The sequence below is a fragment of the Acanthamoeba castellanii genome, assembly GCF_000313135.1.
Source record: "Acanthamoeba castellanii str. Neff unplaced genomic scaffold scf7180000084763, whole genome shotgun sequence".
Classification (NCBI taxonomy): Eukaryota; Discosea; order Longamoebia; family Acanthamoebidae; genus Acanthamoeba; species Acanthamoeba castellanii.
Genome location: NW_004457323.1, coordinates 447,530 through 463,647, shown reverse-complemented (window position 1 = coordinate 463,647; position 16,118 = coordinate 447,530). Strand labels below are relative to the sequence as shown.

The 16,118-nt window shown below is 59.9% G+C and overlaps 7 protein-coding genes and 1 pseudogene across 7 annotated transcripts in view; 2 read left to right on the top strand and 6 right to left on the bottom strand.

Moving 5' to 3' along the window:
• Nucleotides 1-437, bottom strand: part of ACA1_244950 (uncharacterized protein) — a gene marked incomplete at both ends in the record, with an annotated part of 1,319 nt that extends 882 nt beyond the window's left edge. Inside the window, 2 exons of the mRNA XM_004335409.1 lie at nucleotides 36-128; nucleotides 242-437. Coding sequence (XP_004335457.1) covers nucleotides 36-128; nucleotides 242-437 — 289 coding nt within the window. The remainder of the gene's footprint in view (nucleotides 1-35; nucleotides 129-241) is intronic.
• A 665-nt stretch (nucleotides 438-1,102) lies between these two features.
• On the bottom strand, nucleotides 1,103-1,803 carry ACA1_244940 (annotated as a pseudogene).
• A 986-nt stretch (nucleotides 1,804-2,789) lies between these two features.
• Nucleotides 2,790-4,733, bottom strand: ACA1_244930 (uncharacterized protein; the record flags this gene model as incomplete). Its single annotated transcript, XM_004335408.1, has 7 exons — nucleotides 2,790-3,035; nucleotides 3,125-3,333; nucleotides 3,429-3,685; nucleotides 3,770-4,047; nucleotides 4,172-4,248; nucleotides 4,323-4,441; nucleotides 4,522-4,733. The coding sequence occupies 7 exons, from the start codon at nucleotides 4,731-4,733 to the stop codon at nucleotides 2,790-2,792; spliced, it is 1,398 nt and encodes a 465-aa protein (XP_004335456.1).
• A 340-nt stretch (nucleotides 4,734-5,073) lies between these two features.
• Nucleotides 5,074-5,817, bottom strand: ACA1_244920 (uncharacterized protein; the record flags this gene model as incomplete). The annotated part of the gene is given in 2 exon segments (XM_004335407.1): nucleotides 5,074-5,743; nucleotides 5,762-5,817. The coding sequence occupies 2 exon segments, from the start codon at nucleotides 5,815-5,817 to the stop codon at nucleotides 5,074-5,076; spliced, it is 726 nt and encodes a 241-aa protein (XP_004335455.1).
• Nucleotides 5,818-6,748: 931 nt separating this feature from the next.
• Nucleotides 6,749-7,292, bottom strand: ACA1_244910 (uncharacterized protein; the record flags this gene model as incomplete). The annotated part of the gene is made up of 3 exons (XM_004335406.1): nucleotides 6,749-6,793; nucleotides 6,864-6,978; nucleotides 7,042-7,292. 3 exons carry the CDS (start codon nucleotides 7,290-7,292, stop codon nucleotides 6,749-6,751), a joined length of 411 nt encoding a protein of 136 aa, XP_004335454.1.
• A 3-nt stretch (nucleotides 7,293-7,295) lies between these two features.
• Nucleotides 7,296-8,147, bottom strand: ACA1_244900 (uncharacterized protein; the record flags this gene model as incomplete). Its single annotated transcript, XM_004335405.1, has 3 exons — nucleotides 7,296-7,386; nucleotides 7,408-7,564; nucleotides 7,688-8,147. The coding sequence occupies 3 exons, from the start codon at nucleotides 8,145-8,147 to the stop codon at nucleotides 7,296-7,298; spliced, it is 708 nt and encodes a 235-aa protein (XP_004335453.1).
• A 2,860-nt stretch (nucleotides 8,148-11,007) lies between these two features.
• ACA1_244890 (uncharacterized protein) lies at nucleotides 11,008-14,912 on the top strand (the record flags this gene model as incomplete). The annotated part of the gene is made up of 13 exons (XM_004335404.1): nucleotides 11,008-11,290; nucleotides 11,398-11,547; nucleotides 11,626-11,855; nucleotides 11,925-12,165; nucleotides 12,232-12,388; nucleotides 12,465-12,700; nucleotides 12,773-12,897; nucleotides 12,973-13,276; nucleotides 13,337-13,666; nucleotides 13,744-13,877; nucleotides 13,948-14,209; nucleotides 14,312-14,663; nucleotides 14,732-14,912. 13 exons carry the CDS (start codon nucleotides 11,008-11,010, stop codon nucleotides 14,910-14,912), a joined length of 2,985 nt encoding a protein of 994 aa, XP_004335452.1.
• An 82-nt stretch (nucleotides 14,913-14,994) lies between these two features.
• Nucleotides 14,995-16,118, top strand: ACA1_244880 (thioredoxin domain containing protein; the record flags this gene model as incomplete). The annotated part of the gene is made up of 6 exons (XM_004335403.1): nucleotides 14,995-15,170; nucleotides 15,306-15,396; nucleotides 15,471-15,538; nucleotides 15,624-15,746; nucleotides 15,813-15,870; nucleotides 16,002-16,118. The coding sequence occupies 6 exons, from the start codon at nucleotides 14,995-14,997 to the stop codon at nucleotides 16,116-16,118; spliced, it is 633 nt and encodes a 210-aa protein (XP_004335451.1).

Here is a 16,118-nt window from a genome sequence, read left to right as displayed (position 1 = left end):
AAGAAAAGAATGGACGGCAGGGCTGGGCGGGGCACCAGCGTTAGCGGCTCCGCAGTCAATGATGAGCACGCACAGAGGCGAGCCATAGTAGGAGTTGGACACGCCCTGAAGATGGGCAAAGTTGGCGGCTGCAGGTACAACGAGAGCAGAACGAGAAAGATGAGAACAAGAGATGAAGAAAGCGAAGGGGGGGTACATTTAGATTAACCCCATCAGTTTGCGAGGTGAGTGCAGTGCGTACGCTGGCCGGGCTCGCTGTCGATTCGCACCACCTTGTTGTGTTCGTTGAGGATGACGCCTGGAATACCGGTTTCGCTGTATCCCGGGGGAAGGGGGGCGGTGGGGTCGTAGTCCATCAGCCGGTCGAACGTCGCGCACTGCTTCCCGCTCGCCGCCACCACGAAGAGGGCGACCAAAAGAAGTCCGAGAAGCTTCATAATCCTGCACCCGCCCGAGGTAGAGGTAGAGAGGTAGCGAGAGATAGAGACAGAAACAAAGGAGAGCATCAACAAACAAAGATTAATAATCCACGTTGAAGTGGTTCGAAAAACTAATCTCGATTCTATCCTCTTCTGCTCCGGTTCCACTTTTTCGTTTCACCCAGCCTCGCAGCAGAGAAGATGATTCGAGGGGGTCGAACCTGTCGAGAGCGGCTCGTCGCCTTCTTTTTTTTTCTTCTGGTGGGTCAAGCGATCTCACACAGAGCGGTCTTCTCCAATGCCAGCCCCTTTTATCCCGCCTTGACGGCTGTTGGGTAAACACCACGAAATTTCCTTTTTCCTGTCACACCTACCTAAATCGGACTTTCCTTTCTCGTCCACACGAAGCCAGAGAAGAAGTACCACCACCTTCCACTTACAGACAAAGACAAGGGATAGGCAGAACAGTAGAGAGATAGATAAGATTGGTTAGGTAAGAGACTGGTGATGGATGATTCCGACTTTATCGTCGTTCATTGGGAAGGAAGGACGGACGTGGCGCTGGGCTTGGTGAGGCTGCCCTCCGAGGTGGATGTGGACCTGACCACCCTGCGCTCGATGGTCGAGAGCCAGGTCGAAGCCATCGCCCTCCAGCGCAGGACCGGGGCGGGTAAGGACTGGGACTACCGGTTCCTGATGCCCAACCGCGGGGTTGTGGCCGCCGCCTCCGAGAGGATGGAGAAGGGGCGGGTGGTCAGGAAGAAGCCCAGTGCGGCCGCGGCCTACGTGCCCATCGGACGCAAGCAGGAGATCGAGATGTTCCTCTCCGACCTCCTCATCGGCTCTCCCGACAATGTCAGTCCGTCGATCGTGCTGCGTTCCGTCAAGGCCACCGACGAAGACAAGCCCGCCGACTCGAAGCCCGAGAAGAAGCGCCGGTGCGTCTTCAACACCGTCGTGGGCCTGATGGTCGCCGCCGCGTTCCTCTTCCTGGCTTTTCACTCGGGTCTCAGCGCTCATGGGCCGCATCACCACCACGACGACCACCATCGCCCGTGGGGCGGCCAGCAGACCCAGCCCGAGCCCCCGCACGCGTGGTGGAACGAAGTTAACCCGGGACTAGGCGCATACCCTGGTGACGGTGGCGCGTACCCCGGTGGCGCTGGTGGTATGGACTACGGCAAAGAAGTGAACTATGGCAACCCGATGCCGGTGTACGGCCTGCCGCCTTCCGAGCCGCAGGTGGCCATCCTCATCATCGAGGAGGTCGAACTGCAACAGCAGCAGCCGCCGCTGGCGATGGAGGATCAGCCGATAAAAGTGGACGTGCCGGCGGGCTGGCCCGTGATGAGCCCGGAGGACGCCTGGACGGGCGCACCTTCATCGGAGGCAAGTGACATGGGCTGGAACAGCGAGGAGGCCTCCTCCTCCCCCGACACCGCCATCGACCTGCCCGCGCCGATCGACCGCCGTAGGTCCCAGCTCGGCGACCAGGCCTCGTCGTCCGACCAGATGCAGATCCAGATCGATGTGCCGGTGCTGATGATGATGCCGCGCGAGGAGCTCCCCAACCCACCTTCGGGCGGTGCCTTCGCCGATCCGGCGCAGTTCCCACCGCCGCCCCAGTACCACGTCGACCCGGTCCCGCCCCGCGACTACGGCCGCGACATCAACTACGTCGACCCGCAGCCGCCCAAGTTCCTGGTCGACCCGATGCCCGGTGGCGCGCCTTGGGCTCACCCGGGCGGCCCCGGTGGCATGCCCTGGGCTCACCCTGGTGCCCCTGGCGGCCACCACGGAGGTCACTATGACGGCCACCACCACGATGACCACCACGGCTACCGCTTGCTGGAGCGGGTGGCGCTGGCGATCGTGTACACGGTCGGCTCTTCGGTCGATGGCTACTTCCGCACGTTCGTCACCTGCTGGGCGGAGATGGGCACCTGGCTGGTGCGGCTGATCGACGCCTACTTTGCGCTGCTGCAGAACCTCATCGACCACATGCTCCTGTGGCCGGTGGTCGTCGTGCTGGTGGTGGGGATGGCCGTCGCTCTCCACTACGCCGAGCGGATCATCGCCGTCGTGCTGCCCTACAAGGCCGGCGACCTCAAGAACCAGCTCGCTGATGACCCCGAGGAAGAGGATCTCGCGCACGTCGCCGACCTGGTCGACGAGGAGTGCCCCAAGCTCAAGGACTGAACTTCGTCTTCGTCTTCTTCGAGGTCTGTACATAACATACACGCACGCGCGCATTGCACACGCTCATGACACGACACACGACGACGCGACGCACACGGTGAGGAGACTGGAACTTGGCTTGTGAATGCGCGAATGGTAGAAATAAAAAGAGAGCTATGCAGGATGGTGCGTTCAGGCGTCGGTTTTTGTCGTGGTGTCCAGCGAGCGCTGGGTGTCGGCGTCGCCTTCGGTCTTTGTTGTGATGTCCAGCGTGCGCTGGGCGTTGCCGCCGGCTTCGGCGGCGTCGGGAACGAACACGCGCGTCTCGGTCCTGGTGCAGCCCGACCCGGACTTCTTCTCGGTCAAGGTGATGTACTCCTTGCCACCGTCCACCTCCTCCACCGCCTTGTGCTCGGTCACAACCGGCGTCTCCTTGCTCTGTCGCCAGCACACAACATTAGGTTTGAGTTGAACACGCGACCTCGTACATGTGTGTGTGTGTGTGTGTGGTCTTGCGGAGTACGTACGGGCAGGGTGACATGCTTGTACGTGCTGTCCGTGAAGCGGAGGTATGACATGAGAACGTTGCTGATGACGAAGGGGAAGATGGTGTAGGGCTGGTAGACCAGCACGGCCCAGCTGACGAGGAAGTTGAACAGCAGGACCAGGGAGAGCGCCGTCTCGCCCTGCAGCACGTCGCTGCGGCGGAACCTGATAACCCCATCCCTTACCTTGCCTACAAGTGTGCCCAACGACGGTCATCGAGGTCAGCCACATGCGTCTAGCGTGTGTGTGTCGTGTGTGTGTGTGTGTGTGTGTGACGTATCGTACCATCCACCCAGGTGGTGAATGCGTAGGAGGAGGCGGTCGAGGCGAGCAGCAGCCCGACGGAGGCCTGCACGGCTTTGAGGCCGGCCAGGCGGACGACATCGCTCCTGACACTCTTGAGGCCCTCGCCCTTGATCTTGAGCGCGTCGCCCTTGCGCACCACGTTCTCCATGGTGATGGGGTAAGTGCCCGTAGGCTCGCCCAAGGCACGCGAGAGAATAAACGAGTTGAAGCTTCGCCTCGTGCGTCTCCTCGCCCAACTGTACACAGCAACACAGCACACAGCATACGAGCGCAATCTGTGAGTCAGCGTGGAACCATGGCGACCCAGAGAGTGTACGTACAGGAACGCGATCACCGAGAGTGTGGCCACGGAAGCCACGCTGTGCAGGGCGGTGCGCTCCCAGCCTGTCAAGCCGCGGGTGAAACTGGGCATGTGCTGGTTGTGATCGTCGCCCAGGGGCAAGCCCGAGCTTTCGGCCATGCTCTGCACCTTCTCCATGTACTCGCGGACGAAGACCACAGATTCGTTGCGCTCGAGCGCGAAGCTGTACGGGGCCAGACCCAGGAACTGGAAGAACACCAACCACAGCACCGCCTTGGGCACCGAAACGCCTCCGATCTGCATCACCGTCATCACCATCACCATCGCCATCACCATCATCATTGGTTGGATCGTTAGACCTTGTGCGAATTCAAGTGCGAATTCAAGATCGCTCTGGATAATGATTATGGTGTGCACGTACGTTCCAGTTGAGGGTCCGCTTCTGGAACTCATAGAACTCGGCGCGCAGGGCGTCCAGGGACGCTGGCGTCTCTGCCACTGCAAGGGACAAAGGGTTAAGAGCCCGACCAGGCCTGATGTGCACACATATGTGCTACAGCGCAGAAGCGTACCCTTGGCCGTCTCGGCCGCGGCCGGGACCTCGGTGGAGTAGCTGCGTCGGCCGCCTGGCAGCTTGGATCTGAGGCCCGCCCGCAGCGGCTGCGCGAGCCCATTCAGCCCCAAGCGGCGACTGCGCAAGCGCAGCAGAGATGAGATTTGTGTGTGGGGAGCGATTAAATAAAAGGCAAAGATCGGAGTGGTCGGGCGTACAGAGTGGCCGAGGCAGCAGTGGTGAAGGGCGTATGCAAATTGGGTCGGGTGGCAGTGGCGACAGTGCTCAGAAGGCTGGCTGAGCGGCTGGACGACCCGGCGGCGCCAGTGAGGATCGCAGCAGATCGTGCGCCGATTCGAGTGGAAATTTGGGAAAGCGGTGGTTGAGATCGTGCAGAAGCGAGCCAGGTTTGCGCTGATGCTCTTCTCATCTTGCTCCGTGTTGTGGGCGTGTGCTGTGGTCTCAACGCGGGAGCGTTGTAGGACCACTTTCTTCGGGTTTTGTGGGGTGTTCGAAGAAATACAGCGAAGAGGAGTTATACGAAGTGGGAATGCTCTCTGCGTTGTTTTAACTATTTTATTTCTCCGAGAAGAAAATAAATAGTTAAAACAGTACCGGCATTTCATATTTCTTGCTTCCGAGTAGTAGGAGGGGGGGAGGGTGGGTGTACGCAGAGAGCGTTCCCACTTCGTATAACTCCTCTTACCGGAGGTAACATGAGTTACACTCCGTGGAACGCTCTCTGCGTTGTTTCGTACAGAGACGTCGGGCTACAGGTCGGCATCGCTGTTGGCGTCGTCGCGGTCGCTGTCGACGTTGAACAGGATATCGGAGTAGGAAGACGGGACTTGACGCACGACGTAGTGACGCCAGAAGGTGTTGGGGTCTCTCCAGCCGCCCAGGCGGAACAGGGCGTCGGGTTCGACGCCGGCTCTTATCCCCGCCATGATACCCGATTTACGGAAGGTCTTGGCGGTGAATGCGGCCGTGTCGAGGTCGGCCTCGCGGGCCACCCCTTTCAGGATCTCGGCGCATCGGTCGGGTTGGAGTCGGTTGAACGGGCGCTGGAGTTCGAAGACGATGCGGCAGTTGCGAGTTCTCTCGTGGATGTGCGCGGTCTGTTCTGACCAGCGCTGGAACGTGCGCACAGGGCAGAGAGCCGCCTCCGAGCACTCGAAGATGGGGACTGTGAGGCCATCCCCGTACAGGTCGTTCTTGTAGCCGGAGACCGGCACGACCAGTTTTCGGGGGCTGCTGGAGTCGTTGATCGTGACGTCGTTGAAGAGCGGCAGCGTTGCGGCGGAGACCCGGAACGCGCCGAGGACACACAGGAGGGCGATGAGCTTGGCTCTTGTCCTCTCGGGGGACGTGTTCACGCCCCACCTGCAGAAGAGCTGGGCCAGGTTTGAGAGGTCGAAGGTCTTGCCATGGTCGATGGGCCTGCGCGTGCAGGTTCACACGAGGGCCCGTCGCAGTCGGCGGATGAGGGGGTCTTGGGTGGGGGACAGACCCATTGGTTTGTAGAGTGTGTTGATTGTGGCCAGCAAGGAGTTGATGGTCATGGACGGGCACTGGAGGCCTCTGGTCGCCAATTCGATGAAGTTGGCTATCGACGCAACTGCGTCCTCCGGCTCTGGCAGGAAATCTAGCTGCTCACAGCGGCAGAAGTCCCTGAAGCGCACTAGCGAGGAGCAGTACTGGCGCCAGGTTGAGGGCGCTAGCGTGTCGTTGAGGGAGGTGAGTGCATTGGTGGACCAGCCAGTGGTCCTGTGGATCCAGAGATCCTGCAGGCGACCCAGTTCCACCTGGGGTTGTGCAGGGGCTTGGGCGCATTGTGGCCCTCCCAGGGGAATGAGGCTGGCTCATTGGGGATGGGGACTGGTGGGGCTGAGCAGAGGTCCAGCAGCTCCTGGAACCACTGCTGGCCCCTCCACACTGGGACGATGATGGTGGCCTGGGCTCACTGATGGCAAATCAGGGCCATGATCTTGGGGATGAGGGCTATGGGCGGGACTACCCAATTGTTGTCTCACCACCAGTCCTGCATGAGGCAGTTGACTGCCTCCAACCCTGGCTTGTGGAAATGGCTGTTGAACCGGGGGAGGCATGCATTCAATGCGGTTGCTGTGCAGTCGATGGTGTGTGGGCCCCAGCAGCGGTTGAGCAAATGGAAAATGTGGTTGGCCAGCCACCACTCATGCTGCAGGTACAGGCGGCTCAGGCGGTTGGCCCTGCCATTGTTGAGGCCCAGTAGGTGTTGGGCTGAGAGCTGGGTGTGGTGCTGTTCGCACCACTTGAGGATCTTGCATGTAGTTTTGTTCAGCACAGCACTGCGTCCACCCAGCCTGTTGATGTACACAACAGTGGTCACATTGTCACACTGGAGAAGGACTGAGCAGTTCAAGAGCATTGGCTGGAAGGCTCGCAGGGCTTGAAGGACTGCTTTCAACTCCAGCTCATTGATGTGCCAGCAGCGTCCATGCCACCAGCCTGCTGAAGTAGCACTCAAGTCCCTCAGCACCCCACCCCAGCCAGTGAGGGAGGCATCAGTGTTGAGTACCATGTCAAATGGTCTCATCAACGCCAGACGCCCATCCCAGGTCGCCATGCCAGCCATCCACTCCCACAGGTCATTCTGGGCCACGTCAGAGAGGTGGATGTGGCTGTTCCAGCTCCTGCGTCACACAACATCGCAGTAGAGGTTGCACAGGAGTAGGTGAGCTGGTAAGACTGCTCACATGAGAGAGCAGCAGTGGCCCGCCACCACCACTGCCCATCGAACCAGGACTTGGCCATCCTGGTCATGGGCGCAGAGGAGGCGTTCAATGTCATGCTTCAGGGCGTGGGCTTTGCCCATGGGCACCCAGAAGCAAGGCTCTCCAGTCATGTCAATGGTGAGCCCCAGGAACTCCTTCAATTGGCTTGGCACCAGCAAAGACTTCTCATGGTTGATGTGCCAGCCCAGGCCAGTGATCACCTTGAGGGCCATCACTCAGTGTTCAATGGCGCGGGCCTTGTCTGGGGCCATGATGATCATGTTGTCCATGTACACCATGCACTGGATGCCCCTCACAGCCAGGGCTCTGGTGGTGGCGTGGACAAACCTTGTGAAGATCCATGGGGAGGTGTTCAGGCTGAAGGGGCACGCCTGGAAGGTGTAGTGGGTCCCCCTCCAGTGGAAGGCGAGTAGGTGCTGGTGACGGGGATGAACTTCCACATGGTGGAAGCTGTCCTGGAAGTCAAGGGTGATGAGGAAGTCGCCTGGATGGAGGAGATCCGCCAGCTCTCAGAGAGACTGGAACTTGAACTTGGGTGGCCTCATGAAGCAGTTTAGAAGCTGCATATTGACTATGAGTTGTGATTTGCTGTTCTTCTTTGACAGACACTGATCAGAGAGATCATAATCCTGTGTGGCGCCAGAGCCGGCGCCAGGGCTTGAGGTGGACAAGTTCAATGGCTTGAAATAAGGTTTCTTGCCCTTAGAGGAGGGCAAGGAGTTGGAGTTGTAGTTGTTGTTGCTGCTGCCCAAGTGATTGGACCACTTGTTGGGTTTCTTTGTGCCAGTGGCTTGCTGTTTGAGCGTGGCAAACTTGAGCGCTATGAAGAATTGTTCCTTGTCATGGGACAGGATCAACGACCCCTCCAGAGCCCTGAAGGCCAGAAGGGCCTTGGTTGGGAGCACCTTGGTCATCCAGGCCTTGTTGTGCATGTGGAGTTGTTCCCTCATCCCAATGAGGGTGATGGAGACGATGTCCTCCAGGTTGTTGGAGGCTGCCAGGAATCTTTGTGCCATGTGGGCAGAGGCCTGGATGATGGTGTGGAAGAGCTTGAAGGCCTCCTGCATGCGGGTGATGGATCATTTTTTGTCTTTGGAGAGGCCCATGTTGGAGGAATTGGGGAAGGAAGCGCCATCTATGACAGTGTATCCTTGAACCAGCCTGTGGATGACCTTGAGGGGATCATCCAGCCCATGAGTGAAGGGCGACATTGCAGCAATATAGTTGGTGAGGTCCTCCTTGGGGGCGGTGGTGGTGGTGGTGGTGGCAGTGACAATGATGGGTTGAGGTGTTGGAGCTTTTGCAGGTGTGATCAGAGCAGCTGCCGCTTGAGGCAAAGGCGCTGGGGAGGAGGATCCTGTGGGGGTATCCTTGGAAGTCTTGTTCCCCTCTGGCGCTGAGCCTGCACCATGAGCTTTAACAAAATTGGCAAGTGCAGTGCTGATGATGGATTCAATTTCAGTTTTCAAGTCATTGACTTGGTCCTCCCAGAGTGACTCCTAGAGGGAAGGCTTGTGCTCTGGGGAGGATGATGGAGAAGAGGAAGAACTAGTGTTCATTGATTGACTTAGGCTGATGAATGGTAGCCTACACAAATGAGGAAGCAAGAAGAAAGATGAAATACTGGTACTGTTTTAACTATTTATTTTCTTCTTGGAGAAATAAATAGTTAAAACAACGCAGAGAGCGTTCCAAGGAGTGTAACTCATGTTACCTCCAGTAACCTCAATTTATAAATTGAGTGAAGGCCTGGCTTGGTGCAGTGCTGATGTGTATGGTGTGCTGCACAAGCCTATGTGCCAATCCCTGTCATCACCAGGTGAGCCCCCTTCCTGTTGTGAGTGTAGGGCCTCAAGAGCGTCAGAAGCAATGTCATCTGCCTGGCTGGCCTCAAAGCTGTGCAGGCCTCTGTTGGGCTGCTGCTTGCCTTGACTGCCTCCTCCTACGCATTCACCACCTGGGTGGATGGTATGGCACCGCATGACACACACACAACACACACTAGATGCATGTGGGTGACCTCAATGACCATCATCAGGCACACTTGTAGGCAAGGCAAGGGATGGGGTGATTAGGTTGCAATGGATCTAATGAGCGCCATCCAGCACACTGACAACAGGCACTCAGTGGGGAGGCGTGTGCAGTCCCACTCTTGGTCCAACATGAGATTGGCAAGGAGCCCTTCACACAGTGTCTGCAGGCTTGTCACCATGGTCAAAGCCTTGATCTTTGCTGGAGTGAATGCAAGAATGGCTCTTTATTGTTCATGTCCCACAGGCCTTAATAACATGCTGTGTCACAGCATTTTGAGGCCTGGACCATTGCCCCTGCGCCTCAGGTGGACCAGGCGTCGAGGGAGGTACTTGCTCAAGGTGGCAGTCTCTCCTGCACTCATGTTTGGGTGACCTGTGTTCATGACAGTGACCATCTCTGCTCACTTCACAGGAATGTTCAGGACCTGGCCTGGGAAGATACACACAGGGTCCACTCTGGGATTGGCCACACTCAGTGCTTTGAGGGTGATTCCAAACTTGAGCATTGGAAAATACCCACAGCACCCTATTGGCCAGATACCAGCAGGACTTGAGACCACCAAGTTGAGTCCCAATGGAAGTGGCTGAAATTATCACCAGACACCACAACTCCTTTGGGGGCAATCTGGCCAACCAGTTTACTTTGCTTAACAAGCCAAACTCCTTGGCTGAGGCCCCTCTGGCCCTCCACAAGCCCCACTATGAGCAGGCAACATGTCTCAAGGCTACCACATTGTCAAGGAGGGAAACACCTCAGTGGGCATCAGCATCAGCAGATGTTTGATTGCCTCTTTCCTCCCTCATCAGTGCCAATCCCCAGATCACCAACCCTCATCCACCCTGGCAACCAGACAATTCCACAGTGGCAGGGCACAGGCACTGGTGCTTCCTCCTCCAATGTCAGCACCATGCTTGCACTGGTGAATGTTGAGTGCAGGAAGGCAGGGGTGCCTCCCCTGGCTCTGGACCCTTGGTTGTGCAGCACTGCACAGGTGCACTGCCTGGACATGGCTCAGCACCACTCTCCTGGGCATGTGAGCTTGGGGGGGTCTTCCCTGGCCTCAAGGATCACAGGCACTGGCTACTCCTTCTGGCCATTGTGGAGAATGTTGGCTGTGCAGAAGCAGCCCAGGTGACAATGGACAGCTTCATGAAGGAGGTCCCTGCATGATGGCCACAAGAGAAATGTGCTCAACCCAACCTACCACAACATCAGCATTGGATATGCCACTGATGGGCACAGCCACCATTACTGGACACTGGACTAATTGTTGTTGCACATGATGAGCATGGCTGCCATGCAAAGTCCAGTTGTCTCCTCCAGTGTTGTGATGATCATTAGCTTCATTGCCAGTGTTTCAGGGGGAGTTGGAGGTTGCGGTTTGTGGTGTGGTCACTCAATCCACAATGTGAGATGGTACAGAGTGTGAGTGGGAAGGAGCTGCAGAGCGTGTTGTTTGGAAAGCCACATCGCACGACCTACGAGTACGCCAGCCAGCTGACCACCGAGCTGGCCACGCAGCAGGGCCACACTACTCCGCACCATCGCGATTCAGTGCCTTGGGCCAACCACCGCGTGGGTGCGAAAATTATTATTGGTTGGGGTTTTTTAATGTAGCCCGCTGGAGTGGATTGGTCGCTATTATTATTGTTGTTGCAATCTCCCAATTTATGACTTATGCGAACCACGCAGCACTAAGACGAGCCAACCACGCGAGAGCGGGACCGAACTCCGTACGCGCAACCACCCGGGTGGTGATACACCTCCGCCACCGTAGCGCAGACCGACACGGCAGCCCAACCACGCGAGGCCGTAGCCAAACCCACCGGACCCGCAGCGAGCAACAAACGACCCTCGAACTGCAACACTCGCGTGTCGAACACTGAAGCCATGATGGCTAGACACCAACGACTGCAGCTGGCTTGTTGTGTGCTTCTTCTGGTGGCGGTGGTTGCTCCCTGGCTGACGTGCGCGCTCAGCTGCCGGAGCGTGGCGGCCGGCGGCGACTGGCATCTCAACAGCACATGGACCGGGTGCGGCGGCGGCCTCCCCGGACCCGACGACGTGGCCACCATCGGTGGGTCTTCGCAGCAAGCGGACGTCACCATCGCCTCAGGCAGCGCCCCCGTGCAGGTTGCCGCGGTCCTGGTCAACTCTGGCCGACTTCTCAACAAAGGTCCGATTACAACCCACAAGGGAGGAAGAAGAACGAAGAAGAACGAAAGCGGGGAAGAGGGGGGGTAAGAAGTTATCTAAACTGGGCACTTTTGCGTGTGAGTTCAGGTGAGCTGCGTGCGGCTTACGTGCTCGTGGAAACGGCGGCTCTGCTGTCTACCGGTAAACTGGCCGTGGCAGGCAACGCCACGCTGATCGTGGACTCTGGCGTTTTGACACACTCAGGCAGCCTCTCGCTCAACGCCTCGGCAGAAACCAGTACTGTCTCTTTCGCTTTCACTTTCGCTTTCGCTCTTCTTCGCTCTTCTGATAACCTAACGATTGTTGTCGTGACAGACGGGTCCGCCTACTTGCGAGTCTCCTCGTCGCGCGTGGCGATTGACGGCTCGCTCTCCGTGTTGAGCACGGCGAGCGGCTATGCGCGGGCCATTGTCGCGAGTTCGCGGGTCACCGTCGGAGGTCGTCTTACGATCACCGGTGGCTTTAGCTCCGACGCCGCGACCGTCGACTCGGACCTGCTCAACGAGCTCGCCTCCGGTTTGGGCGCCGAATCGTCAGCCATCATAGTACCTTCAATTCCCCTGTGTGCGGTGTGTGCGAGTGCCTGCAGGTGGCTCACCATCAGCGCTGTGCAGGTCAAGGGGGATGTCAGCATCACCTCGCACTACGGTCAATCAGAAATCGGTGGCGGTGCGACAGGCAACGTTGCGCTCTGGGCGCAGGGAACGGACTTGACCGTCGGCGACGAGCTGGCCGTGCAGTCGGCTGACGCCGGCGCCGGCGCCAACAGCGGGTTTGTCGAGCTGGCTACCGCCCAGGACGTCGACCAGCCATCTGGCAGCGGTCCCGTCTCGGTCAGCAACATCATCGTCGGAGGTAAAAATCACAGTCATTCGCTCTTGCCACGTCATCAAACCCACCTCTCACGGTACTGCACTGCAGGCGTCGTGTTCGTGGAATCGGGCGACGGTGGCAGTGCCGATGGTGGCCAAGGCGGCTCCGCCGGTGGCGTTGTCCTGGGGCTCTACAACAGTGTTTTGGCGGCCAAAGGAAAGGTCGCGTCGATCGTCGTGCAGGGCGGCAACGGCGGCTTCGGCAGGTACGCTCATGAGCTGAGCTGAGCTTTCTCGTGGTCTTTTCGTTATCTTAACTTTGGCTTTCGCTTTTGTGGACAGCGACGGCGGAGGTGCTGGCGCGGATGCCAAGGTGGTTGTGGCCTACGGGGGCACGGTTAAGGTGTCGGGTGAGCTGGCCCTCACCGGCGGTCAGGGCGGCCTCGGCGGAGGTCTGGGCGGCTCTGCGCTCTTGAGCGTTCAGCACGGCGGCCAGATCGACGTGGGAACCGATGCGGTCTTGATGTCGGGTGACGGCGGTGATGGCCACCCCAACTCCACCGACGGCGGCAACGGAGGTTCGTTCATTCCCCCCCCCCCTTGCCCGTCCCCCGAATGTCGGGCGGCTCTGAGACCTGTTGTGGGCGCAGGCGTCTCGGGTCTGCTCATCGTCGAAGCCGGCAGCGTGACGGTCAAGCGCGATGCTGTCTTCACCAGCGGCCGCGGCGGCAACGGCAACCAGGGAGGCTCCTCCCGTACCAGCTATCTGGCTGCCGTACGTGGCCCCACTACCACCGTGTCGTGCGTGTCCTGGTGTGTCGTGTGTGCTCACAGAGGTTTCTTGGTGTAGGCGCCGGTCAGCGATATCCGAAAGAGGGCCACCACCACGAGCGCACACAAGAGTTCGCTGTCGGTTGCGATCGGCGGCGATCTGCGGCTGGTGAGCCGGCCGGCCGGCAATGGCTCCACGTACGGCGGCGGCGGCAGCTGCATCGCCGCCCGGACCACCAGCCTGACCGGCGACGTGGGCGGCATCGTGCTCGACGTCTACGGCGCCCGACTTGCCGTCGCCGGCGACATCTCCATCGGCGGCTGCAGCGGCGGCCAAGGCTTTGGCGTGCGGGGTGGCTCGGCCGGAGTCACCGCCATCACCTGTACGCCCCCCCAATCCTCGTTTTCGTTCTTTTGCTGACGAAAGCTGATGTGGGCACCAGCGCTCGGGGGCTCGATCGGCGTGGGTGGGTCGGTATCGGTGACCGGCGGCGACGGCGGTCTCTCGGTCAATAGCACGAATGACGGGGGCCAAGGCGCGATCGCCTTCCTGGCGGCCGACACGGACAGCTCGATTGACATCCAGGGTTCGCTCACGCTCGCGAGCGGCCGCGGCGGCGACGTGGTCAACGGCACCGGCAATGGCGGAGACGTGGCTGCGAGCTCGAACAGCCAAGACCTGTTCGCGGGCGTTTCGCTCCATGGAAGCTCGTCGGTCACCGTGGCAGGACTGGTGAGCGTCACCAGCGGGCCTTCGGGCAGCGTCAGCGCAGGTACGCAGCAGCTCCGGCCAAAGCCACACAAGCCCCTTCTTATAGCTCCGACCGTGGTTCAACTCCGACGGGTGCAGGGTCGGTTGAGGGTGCTGCTGGGAGGGCAGGCAGTCCCGCCACCATGAGCATCGTGGCCGATGACAGCTCTGCCTTCACAGCGGGCGACGTCTCGCTTGTGGGCGGCGACACCGGCTTCGCCATCACCAACGTGGTAATGCAATCGCACACACCGCCGCACGCGCACCACGGAACGCGCACACTAACCTCGGGGATGTGGAAAGGCGGGCGAGGAGCCGGCCACTGACGACGAGGCCGACCTGGTCAACCCCACGGCTGTCGGCGCGTCCGGCCGGGGCGTGATCACGATCAACGGCAAGCTCTACGTGAAGGGGGGCAACGGCGGAAGCGAGAACCTAAGGCGCGCCCGCGACGCCGGCTCGGCGCAGGTCGCGGTCACTTCGTTCGGGCGCGCCATCCTCCGCGGCACGGCCACCGTGTTGGGCGGCGACGGAGGCAACTCGGCCTCGGCCAGCGACAACGGCGGTATGTCCTGCTCACACCGCACACACTCATCGCACACGAGACAGAACACACGACACGACACGCACTCACCGCACACGACACAACACGACACACAACGCGCAGGGAATGGCGGCATAGGTCTGCTCTATGCGCGCAGCGAAGGCCAACTCACGTTCGGCGACCTGGTGCTGCGCGGTGGCGCGGCGGGTCAGGGCGCCCAGATCTCGCTCGACGGCGAGCGGGGTCCGGCGCTGGCCACCGCCACCTACGGCGCCGCCGTGTTCCAGTCGGGCCGGTTGTCGCTCCGGGCCGGCGATGCCCGCAACGCGTCGGTCTCGGCGTCGACGCGCTACCCGCCGCACTCGATCGCACTCACGGCGGCCGAGTGGACGGTCTACCCGTGCTCGGGCGCTGGCATCAGCTTCGCCGCCGACCCGGCCAACTCCTTCGCCCTCGCCCTCAGCTCCACCTTCCGGTACTTGACCGCACACGCGCGCCGCACACACCGCACGCGCGCGCCGCACTCACCGCACGTGAACGTAGGGATTGCCGAGGGTCGGGCGCGAGCGTGGGCTACCCGACGCCGGTGTCCGATGGCTCGGGCGACGCGTCGTGCGTGCCGTGCAGCTGCACCGAGTCGGCCTACAGCTCGTGCCCCTCGTCTGCCGCCTCGTCTGTCCTTCCTCCTCTACCACTCGCCTTCATCTTTTCTTTTCTTTTCTGAATTACAAATCAAAATAATTATTATAAATATTCATTATTTTGTTTATTTTGATTATATTTCTTGAACAACGAGGACGAAGAAGATGAGGCAGACGTGGCTGGTTGTGGTGCTGGTGGTAGTTGGGTTGCTGGCAGTGTGGTGCACCACCAGTGCGGCTGCGGGCGCCTCGAGCGACGTGATCGAACTCAACGACGACAACTTCGAGCACCTCACCCAGGCCACCTCCGGATCAACCACCGGCAACTGGCTCGTCGAATTGTACTTTTTCCATTCTCCCCTCCCTCCATCTTTCGCTCTTCATCATCAAGTCTGCAGAAGTGGCAACAATCGTATTCTAATTTGATTTCCATTTCCCATTTTCTTTTGCATTCATCTCGTGCTACACGCACACAGCTATGCGCCCTGGTGCGGCCACTGCAAGTCGCTGGCACCCACGTGGGAGGCCCTCGCCACCGAGCTCAAGGGCACCGTCCCCGTGGCCAAGGTGCGCAACGTTGCATCCACCACACCACCCTCACCCCAGGCCCGGGCGCTCACGCACGCGTGTGTTGCTTCCAGGTCGACGCCACGCTGAACCCTCTCGTGAAGAAGCGCTTTGGCATCAAGGGCTTCCCCACCATCATCTTGTACGCCACACGCACATACCGCACACACCGCACACGCCGCGCGACACGACACGCACAGGCTGACTCTGTGCCCGCGCACGTGAAGCTTCAAGCAGGGCAAGCAGTACGTCTACACGGGAGGCCGTTCGCTGGAGCAGCTCAAGGCGTTCGCCCTGAGCGGTCACGAGAGCGTCGCCTCCGCGCCCATTCCCGCGCCCGTCTCCGCCATGTACTCCCGCCTCGCTCCATTTCCTCCCACGCGCGTGGGCTGACTCCTCGCTCCTCGCTCCTCCAGGGACCAGATCATCGAAATGCTGAACGAGGACGTGCAGCACCTGGCCAACACCAAGAAGGTACCCACGACACGACACGACACGACACGCACCGCACCGCACCGCACGCACCTCGCACGACACGGCACGACACGTAGCGGGCACAAGGGGGGACAGGACGCTCACGAATGGCTTCTTTTTTGTTCGGCCAGCTGGCGGTGGGCGCGATCTTCGTGGTGGGCGGCGTGGTGGGTCTCTTTGTCGGTTTTGTGCTGGGCCGGCTCACCAGCTCGAGCTCCGCCTCCAAGACCTCCACGAAGAGGGAGTGA